The following is an 11,176-nucleotide window of genomic DNA, read 5'->3' on the forward strand; positions in this document are numbered from 1 at the left end:
CTCGTTTATTCGTTTTCATATGTGAAAGCAAAAACAAATGAACGAACGATACCTGGACCCTGATTCTCGTTCTCGAGTCAAATCACCAGTTCACTGAACCAAAATCTATTTCTTTCGGATGCGTCCGATTTGAGAACTGATGATACTATGCATGCATGTAATTTTTCAAGTATTTTGTTAAACATCGGAAAGTGTGATAAAATAACTATATTTAATTTTTCTTTTTTTTTAAAGATGAATGTATCTAATCTGTATATTTTGTTAAATTGTAGATTATGTTAGATTATATAGGCCAAAGGGGTTTTCAGGAAAGTTGGAAAATAATTAAGACTCTGACTATGTTTAATTGGAATAAGGGATGATTTTTGAAATATCTGTATTGTATTTATAGTTAATGATGACACATTCACAAATTGAAATCGTAGTAAACAGAACATGAACACAGTAGAGCAGCTGATGGTACTGAACTGCAGCACGTGCCGGTTAGAGCGGTTCTCGATCTCGAGTCAAGAACCGGTTGCATCGGTTTTCGGATCATCAGTACACTGAACCGTGAACCATTTCTGTCGGATGTGTCCGATTTGAGAACCGATGAGCTGATGATACTGCGCATGCGTGATTCAGCGTGAAGCAGACTGACACACAGAGCACAAGGCTTAAATCCTCGTATGCACATTATTGCTGTTACTGTATTTGGATGCGTTGTTGCAAAACTTAATAGAAAACCTTTCATGATTATGATGTTTTTAACTGACTAAATTTATGATTACTGACTTTATATATTTGAATGTTTGATAGACTTGACGCCATTATGTCATCGCCAATGAAGTCATTACGTCGAGCGTAAAAGAACCGGTGAACTGTTTTTTTCAACCGGTTTATTGAATCAAACCGTCTGAAAGAACCAGTCCGCAGAAAAGAACCGAACTTCCCATCACTAATATTATTGCTCCTCACATTGATGCCACAAACACGGAATAGTAATCCTCTCATAGTAAAGTTATAAAAACCAATGGGCAAATTATTACAATTATTTTGCATCTTCCTTTGTACACCTGCAGTGGCACCCCTCATCACGCTGGCTCCATCAATATGCTTGGGAGATGAGTTTATTCTTCTGATCCTCTGGAAGGATGACAGCAAGACGCTCTTTCAGTGCTTTAGCGATGGAATCAGCTGTAGTTAAACGCAGAGGAATAAACAACAACAACAAAAACTCTCCTGTACATTGATTTTAGCGTCAATATACCACAGCACAAGCAAAAGTTGAAACTGTGTGGCAATATAGGTGGTCTCGTTGGCCTGGATTAAGAGAAAGTCGTTGCTCTGTGCTTCTTGGATTATGTGCTCCCTAACAACAGACAACATACAGTTCAACAGCTCGTTCTGCACAGTTTTCGAAGTTCCCTTAAAATCAGTGACATTCTCAAGGTGCTCTTTCAAAACTCGAGAAAAGCAACAAAATCGACCAGGCCACAGAATATCCTGGGATTGTCTGACATCTCTCTCTCGTCATGGCCATGCAAAGCCAGCTCAAACACGCCACAAAATTTCACACAGTCTATTATTCTAGACAGGATGTGTCTATTTTTTGTGAACTCTTCATTGTGCTTTCTAATGCCAATTCTGTAGCCTTCATCTACGTAGCTGTTTAGCAATGCTAAGCTTCCCAAAAAACTGGAGCCTCATAGCACTGTCAAGATGCCTTTGGGTACTTTTCATGCCACTTGCACTTTTCAGACAGATGTTTTAAGTCTCGAGCACCTGTTGTTGTCCACAACATTTCGGTGCCTTTGAAACAGCAAACACGGAAAACAATAAAAGGTGTGACTTACATCACATCCAGCCAGCCAACTCCGTTTGCCATAAGAAGTGCTGGAAAAGCCCAGAGTGTAGGTGCGACCACAATCACTTGATTGCTGATGAATTTGCAAGTGTGGTCAATCTGGTCCAAACTGGACGGGTATTTTTGTGAAATTAAAACCAAATTTTCTTTCATCTTGAGATGCATTTGTTTCCACCTTAATTAGTTCCTGTCTGTCAACTGATATCTGATGAGCTGCTGCTGAGCATAATGAGAGTCGTTGAGAACGGTCCAATCACATGAGGCCAAACATATAAAAACAATATCAATTTGCTCTAACAACAAAAGTGGGAGGGTTTAGGGTGCAGAGTGCTGCACCCAAAGGACAATTTGAAACAAACCAATAAGAGCTTAGCCTTAAATCACATGCTTTTCAAAACATTGTGTACCTACATAGACACTCATTAGTCTGGCGCCCTGAACACACATATAAAAAGAATATAGTTTTGATTTTTGGATTTTCAATAAATTATAATATGATGAACATGATGAACAGTAGAATAATATGACTAAATTATTTTATTTAGTCAATATTTGGGATATATATTTAACTTATTGTTAACATATTAAAGGAGGCTAACTTGAAGGGGGCCCCAGCACCCTCTGTTGACCAGCTGCCACTGAGTTGACCATATTTGTATAACTGCAAGACTGATCTGAACTACAGGAATATATTAAACAAAATACAATTCCCCACAATACAAAGACATACAAGGCTGGTCAACTGGAGACTGAAAATTGACTACAGGTGTGAGTAAGGGTATGTGTGATGTAATGTGTGAATGTGTGTCATACCTTGTTCCTCTGCCTATGGCCCGAGATTCTGAGATACAGGTATGCTCAAGCATCTATGCAACCCTACATAGGACAATCAGTTTGGAAAACAGATATCATACATATGAGCCAAATTTGCTTTACTGTCTTTGTTGTGAGTAAGCACTTAGACTCTTATACCCCTGATCTGTTACTCTCAAGTGTACAAAACAAAACATAAAACAAAAGAAAATTATATATATAAATTATAATATATATATATATATATATATATATATATATATATATATATATATATATATATATATATATATATATATATATATATATATTATATATGTATGTGTGTGTGAGTGTGTGTGTGTGTGTGTATGGACTTATGTATAAAAAAATAAAATAAATACATTCCACACACATACACACACACACACATACTTTGGATAAAAGCGTCTGCTAAATGACTAAATGTAAATACGTGTTTTTAAATTTTTTTTTTATTTGATCTGGGGAGTATTCCAGAAAGCAGGTTATGTGACATACCCGGGTATGTTTAAGAGTAAGTAAGCAGATAACCTCAACTTTCGGTTCCAAAAACGGAGGTAACTTTCAGGGTATGTTAGTTGTCATAGCAACTCGCCCCGGAGCAGGTTATGTTCCAGGGTTAGTTCACTTCAGCGAGCCTTCAGTGGGCGTGACAGATAGCACACAACATTATATAATATTACAATATGTAACATAGCCTATTATATATATGTATATGTATATGTGTATATATATATATATATATATATATGTATATATATATATATATACATACACACATATATATATATGTATATATATATGTATATATATATATATATATATATATATATATATATATGTATGTATGTATATATATATATATATATGTATATATATATATATATATATATATATATATATATATATATATATATATATATATATATATTTGATATGTAAATGAGGGAGCGCTAATATAAGTAATAAATAAGGTAATATATTTTTCTAATATTATTATTTATTTTATTGGCATTTATAAGAGCTATCTGTATAAATTATAAAACACTATGACAAGGTAATGTTTAACTTATATATATATTTATTTATTTTAATTTATTACATGTTATATGGAGCGGCATTTTCTATAATGTCTAAATTCTAAATCAAAATACATTTCTGATATGACTTAATATATAATTGGCATAAAACAAACAATATAAATCATATTCTCAAGGATTAAAGATTAAATGGAAAAAATTTTAAATGATTGTACAACCATCAGTTAGGTGGCGATATGCACTAAGCATGTAAACAACTAATGAACAAAAGAAGAAGAAAGAAACAGCTCAGTGCGTCCGTTTCTATAGTGACTCGTCGATTCGTCGCTCTGTTGAGAATGTCTTGAGTCTTTACCAGGAACATACTCTGAGTTGAATGAACTTACTCCCAGACGCGTTTTTGGAACCACATACCTCGAATAAGCAAGGTTTGGGGTTAATCAACCGAGAGTTCAGGTTTTAGTTCAAGGTAAGTTAACCCTGCTTTCTGGAATACACCCCTGATCTGTTACTCTCAAGTGTACAATACAAAACATAAAACAAAGGAAAAAATCTTCGAAAAAAAAATCTGTTGCTACCTCAGTTTTATTGTTACTTTAATGCAAAACTGTTCTTAGTTTTTTGTTACTTTTTTATATTTGTTAATTTGTATATATATATATATATATATATATATATATGTCTGTGTGAGTGTGTGTGTGTATGGACTTATGTATTAAAAAATAAAATGAATACATTCCAATTTTGTGGTTTCTAAGTATTGAACTTAAACTTCCATGTTTTGCAGAAGAAAGAATGGCTCTGTCTCAACTGTCAGACTCAGAGACTGATGTCTGGTGGCCTTGATCCTCTTCCAGTTCTACCTTCATCACCCAACTGTCAACCAGTGGGTTCATCTCAGCATCAACAGCTTTCCAGCAAGCAGCAGCAAGGGCTTCAGACAATGTCATCACAGCAGAAACCTCCTATTTATCAACAGAGTGGTTTCTCTTCCCCCATAGTCAGACCAGCAAGCAATATAAAAACTTCTACACAGTCTGCTACAGCTACAAAACCTCCTGTGTCTACCACTACTGCATTTACTGGCGAAGAAGAGAGAAAGGAAATTGCACACAAATTAGATAAAGGGCCTGACCCTGACAATAGAGACAATATACTAACTCAAAAGAGAGGAACAACAGAGTCAATCCAGACACCTTCTAAAGATGAAAAGAAAGAATTACAAAGTGTTACCAAATACTATGAGGTAAGCCATGGGGTCATAGTAATGTACCCATCATTTTGCAAATTATACATTTATATAAGAGGTGCAAGAAATGTTATTGATAAATAAATACATTTTCAAAATTAAAATATCTTTCACAAAGAGGCATGCATATATTTCTTGTTGCATAGCATTATCAGATTTTCCAAAAAACAAACAAACAAGCAATAAAAAAAACTAAAAACAGTTAGGCTTATTAAACTAACTGGCAGAGTATCACTCATCTCGAGGAATAAGTTTTCACTATTTAGTCAGCTGTTTGTGCTTGATTTATATATAATACACAATAAAGTGTTATATAAATGCATCATTCATTCATTCATTTTGTTGTGTGCACTGGCACTTGTATGTCTAAGTGTATCTTTTGTGTTTATGTGTCTTTTGGTCTCCTAGGAAACCAGCAAGACAAACAGCAATAATGATCTATCACGAAGTCCACAGAGTTTGAGTGATACTGGCTATTCCTCTGATGGGATCTCCAGTTCCCATAGTGAAATTACTGGACTTATACAGGAGGAAGAGCTAAAAATGAACAAGAAATGTCTGACTGGGCACCATACACCACCAAGTCCATCTGAGCTGATTAAGCTGGAGAGCTCCATGCGACCCCTTCTACAGTTTAAATTTTCATCTGAAGGGGAAAGAGCACAGGACAAAAAGCGTGGAAAACAGCAACAAGGTGAAATCAGGAAACACCAGTCTCGCTCAATATCAATTAGTCCAGAGGAATATGACTCAGATGAGGACTTTGAAGGCATTATGGAAGAGGAGCAATATCCAACTGAAGAAGAGCTTAGAGTAATTCCTGCTTTAGGGAGTAACAGTGGCCATAAAAAAATAACTTTAGAATCTGAAGAGATTACTGATGAGGAGTTTATGAGAAGGCAAATTATGGAGATGAGTGCTGATGAGGATAATGGGGATGAGGATGAAGAAGAGGAAATGGAAGAAGATGAGGAGCATGAAGGCTACGGCTACAAAAAGCTTAAAAAAACAATAAAGGACATCAGTGACTCAGGAAAAGAAAAGCGACGTCTCACTTATCACTCTAGTAGCTTTGAGGAGGATAGTAAAACAGCTAGTGATGTGTACAAAGGATCAGCTGAAGAGGACCTCATGGCCTCGCAAGGAAGCTTACGCAGATTCAAGACCATAGAATTGAACAACACTAACAGTTATAGCCGAGACATGGAATTAAACAATGACCTGTGTCTAGACCGAGAGCCTGAGCTAGAGATGGAAAGCCTCACTGGTTCTCCTGAAGAACAGTCAAGAGGGGAATATTCCTCCACCCTCCCACCAAGCACCTCTAGCTATACCTCAGGAATATCCCCAACTTCCATATCTTCCATGGAAGATGACAGTGACAGTAGTCCTAGTCGAAGGCAGCGGCTGGAGGAGGTGAAGCAGCAGAGGAAGGCCAGACATCGCTCCCATGGCCCTCTACTACCTACCATTGAGGATTCCTCAGAAGAAGATGAATTGAGGGAAGAAGAAGAACTTCTAAGGGAGCAGGAAAAGATGAGAGAAGTGGAGCAGCAGAGAATACGAAGCACTGTCCGGAAAACAAAACGGGACAAAGAGGAGCTAAGAGCACAAAGACGCAGAGAACGATCCAAGACTCCCCCCAGCAATCTATCCCCCATTGAGGATGCTTCTCCAACAGAGGAGCTAAGACAAGCAGCCGAGATGGAGGAACTTCACCGGTCCTCTTGCTCAGAATACTCTCCTTCAGCTGACTCAGATGCTGAGGGCTATGAAATTTCATCAAAGCTGTATAAATCTGGAAGTGAGTACAACCTACCAACCTTTATGTCACTTTATTCTCCTACTGAAAAACCACAAACTACATCATCTGCAGCTGCAACATCCGCTAGTGGCAAACAATTAAAAAGTGCAGAGGAAGTATATGAAGAAATGATGAGGAAAGCAGAGATGTTGCAGAAACAACAAAAGCAGCAGACACAACAGCAATTAGGCTCAGGCCTGATTTTACAACAGTACAGTACAAACAACTATCAAGAATCAGACATTAGAAATAGACAAGATATTGAAGATGAATTTGATTATTCTGATCAAGATGATATCCACTATGAGAATGAGGAGACAGTTGATATCTATGAAGAGATCCGCCAAACCTCACAAAACATTTCAAAACAGCTTGATGACCAAATGGAGATTGATGTGCCCTATTCAGAAAAGCAGTTACTAGACACAGGCTCAGCCTTTGCTAAGTTGCTGGAACAAAGCAATGCTTTACTGACTCCTGGCACAAGCCCCACCCAGCTCTCAGCACCAGTATCATTTTCTGAACCTGGAACAGGAGGGCGGATACCTGATGTCAGAGTAACCCAACATTTTTCAAAAGATTGGCCCAAAGATAGGCTTAGAAATCAACCTGGTAAAAATGGTATTACACCAACAGTTGCTGGTACAACTATTGCTGCTTATGGAGTGTATGCCAGGGATACTGTCACTGTCTCTCAAACTAGTGCCAGTCAAACAGTGTCCACCACACAACCCAACTTATATGGTCAGCAAATTACAACCACTGCTGGTGTTTCAAATGTGTCTCGCAAAATAGCTGCAATCACTCAGGCATACAACCAAAGAGAAATTGCTGCAAGGAAAATGGCAATCAACAAAGGAGTCCAAATGAGGGATAATTCAATTGATAGTTCAACATCATCAGAAACTATAATTGAATCTGGCCCAGGTTCAATTAGGTGCCATACTAACCATGAAAGAAGTCCCCCTCTTTCTCCCACTTCATCTTCTCTTCATAGTCCAACAAGATCCATGTCTAGGAGATCAGCTGAGCTTTCAACTCAAACATTTAGCCCTTCAATGTTAGCTTCCTCAGGGAATGCTTTTCATACTTCTTCGGTTATAGCACAGGCCACTCAGACGTCACATGGGGTTGTTTCACCATGCCTTTTTAGACAGCAGTCTTCTCAAGATACATATTTTAAGGCTAGAACAGAAGAGTTTGAGCCCACTAGTCCACCAAAGCCAGTTACAGTTAACACAGCAACATCTCCTTTATCTTCACCAACAAGATTTAGCCGCCAATCAACATTTGATGTCTACTCACCTCCTGTCAGCCCTCCTGACACTCCACCACATCAATTATCACCCCAACATGGTTTATACAAGAACTATAGAGCTGAAAAAGTTCATGTTGGAACTAGCATGGTCACAAATACTAGCATGTATACACGTGGATCACTGTCAATGGAAAACATATCACTTTGTCGGATTTCGACAGTTCCTGGTACTTCAAGAATTGAGCAAGGACAAAGGTTGCGGAGTGGAAGTGTAGTAGATCTACAAACTGGAATAAAGCCAACACCAATTATTGTAACTGACCAAGGAATGGACTTGACTTCTTTAGCCACAGAATCTCAAAAATATTCTGGGTCTGTTGAAGGAAGCCCTGTTCGTCAATCCACAACTATACAGCCCTTAATAATTAACCTGAATACACAGGAGCAGCTGCATGTTGTGACATCAACAGCAACAACTGTCAGTGTTACTGTAGCTGCATCTATGTTCATGTCCCAGCCTAAGCACCCTGTACTGTACTGTGATCATCTTGAAAACAGATTTGATTTGGGCAAAGAAATGGGAACAGTAGTTTGCCTGACACCAAATGAGCCACCACCAATTGATCCATCCATACCAAAGATTGATGCTAAGCTTGAAGACCTGAGTATCCAGCAGGAGCAGTTACTTAAACAGCAGCAGAAGCTTCAACAGCAACAACAGCTTCTTGAGCAGCAGCTTCAGCAACATCACCAGCTTCAACAACAAGCTTCCTCTTTTGCAAAGTTGAACTTGTCTAGCCAACTACCTCTATTCAAAAAGGATATACTTGTCACTAAAAAAAGCACTGCCACAGAGGTTAATGTCATCTCGCCAGGTATGACATCTGAGGTGTATAGTGTTGGAGGTCCACTTGAGTTAAGGGGAAAGCAAGCAGAAACAGGTTTCATCAGTCTAACAAACGTCAAGCCTCAGGTGATGATGGTCCAGATAGATGGTGCTGCACAAGGAGCTACTACAACACAACTAATCAAATCAGATGAAGGCCAGGATGCAATGAATTTAACGGGGCAAATAAAATCAGAAAATCAAGTAACTTGTTGTGATATGGTATATAACCTGCCCTTTGGTGGCAGCTGTGTGGGTAGTCCATTCTCCCAGAAACCAGTTACAGATGACGCTTTTAAGCCATCGTCAAGAGCACATTCCTCACTATCGCAACTTTATCAGCAGCATGGTTTACAGCAAGATGGACAGACATACCAAGATTACACAATTAAATCATACACACTGCCTCTCCCTGGACGACTACTACCATCGATGTCTGAAACTAACCTTGCAGATGCAGGGCTGTCATCAGATTCAGCAAAGCTTGATCCCCATTTTAATGCCTCTGGGGAATTATTCACACATTCAGACACAATAAATGATGGGTATGATGGAGGGTACCTTGGTTTGGGACTTCAGTATGGCTCCTACACAGATCTTCGTCAGGGTGATGTTTCAGATCTTCCAATTAGAAGGTATAGCTCCCTGACCAACATCAGCTCAGATTATGGGTATTTCTCAGGTGATTTTGCAGAATCTAATCTTGCCCAATACAGTGCTACAACTGCCAGGGAGATAAGTCGCATGTGTGCAGCCCTTAACTCCATAGATAGATATAATAGTAACCCTGACATACTACAGCTGGGCACCAGAAGTAGCAGTGGACCACCTAGTAGAATTAATCTGCCCCAAAGTCACAGACCTGGTTTAAAGTACAGCCCAGATGGAAAGCCTCGTTCCCACAGTCAAGCACTGGCTGATTTAATCAATGCAAGACAAGCCAGTCTTCGAGCTATGTATCCATCAGCTATTAGATCAGCTGACGGCATGATCTATTCAACTATAAAAACACCAATTGCATCAACAGTTCCAATTACTACGCAGCCTGCTTCTGTGCTACGGCCTTTATTAAGAGGGGTATACAGACCCTATCCTACACCAAATATGACACCAATAACTCTGGCAAACCTAACCAGATTGCCACTAGCTCAAAGGACTGGGCAGGCAACTTTGCAATGTTCTACACCCAATCCTCTCCCTGTTGTGACATCTACCAAAGTTTTTGAGTCTCCCGCTATCACAACAGTCCAAGATGCTCCATTGTACCTTGGTAAGTCTCCAGTAAGTCTAACAGTAGCTGGAACAGTTACACAACCAATTCAGCCTTCTTCTGTACTTTCTGGTCCTATGACAGCAGCACCTATTTCAACACCAATTGGCATGGCAATGAGCCAACCTGATATCCAGTTGCAACCAATAAATCTATCTCAGCCCCACCATCAGGCCAACTCCACTGCCCAGCCTCCTGTACAACATCAACTACCACAATCAAAATCATCTGCTCAGTCATACCCTCCAGTGCAGGGTCATCTTATTGTTCCTAAAACACAGCCACCCCCATCATCTCAAGCTGCTACTATCAGAAGTATTGCTCTAAACCAAGAGAAAGAAACAGAGGAAAGACTGCATCAACAGCAGGAACAGCTTTTGCAGCTTGAGAGAGAAAGAGTGGAACTGGAAAAAATGAGACAGCTAAGGCTTCAGGAGGAGCTTGAGCAGGAGCGTGCAGAGTTGCAGAGGCACAGAGAAAAAGAGCAGATGCTTGTGCAGCGAGAAATTCAGGAATTGCAGAATATAAAGCAACATGTTTTGCAGCAACAACAAACTGAGAGAGAAAGCCAGTTGGTCCTACAGAGAGAGCAACTAGCTCAACAAAAACAGCAGCTTGACCAGATACAATCTTTGCAACAACAGTTACAACAGCAGCTTGAAGAACAAAAGAGACAAAAGACTGCCACAGCTATTGGTGCAACCAGTGCAAATCCTCAAATTCACAGTGATCAATCTGGCAGAATTATTCAGCCACGGGAATTGGCAACTGATATTATGTATGGTGATGTTCAGGTTTTCTTAAGACAACTACCAAATTCTACATCAGAGATATGCTTGAGAAATAGAGAAGATCAGACAGAAATCATGTCCATGCGTAAACAAAGATCAATGCCTCGACTGCAAGATGGAAATGAGGGAGAAGTGACAATGTTCCCCTTGCCCCAAAGGCTTGTAGACTGCAGTGTGCAAACTGATGATGAAGATGGA

General features: G+C 39.1%; 1 protein-coding gene across 1 annotated transcript in view; it reads left to right on the plus strand.

Moving 5' to 3' along the window:
- The window catches only part of LOC132114643 (protein bassoon-like), a 121,338-nt gene that overhangs the window by 51,040 nt on the left and 59,122 nt on the right, over positions 1-11,176 (plus strand). The window contains exons 4-5 of the mRNA XM_059522880.1: positions 4,508-4,966; positions 5,378-11,175. Of these exons, the coding sequence (XP_059378863.1) occupies positions 4,508-4,966; positions 5,378-11,175 (6,257 nt within the window). The remainder of the gene's footprint in view (positions 1-4,507; positions 4,967-5,377; position 11,176) is intronic.

This window comes from Carassius carassius, chromosome 34, assembly GCF_963082965.1.
Source record: "Carassius carassius chromosome 34, fCarCar2.1, whole genome shotgun sequence".
Classification (NCBI taxonomy): Eukaryota; Metazoa; Chordata; class Actinopteri; order Cypriniformes; family Cyprinidae; genus Carassius; species Carassius carassius.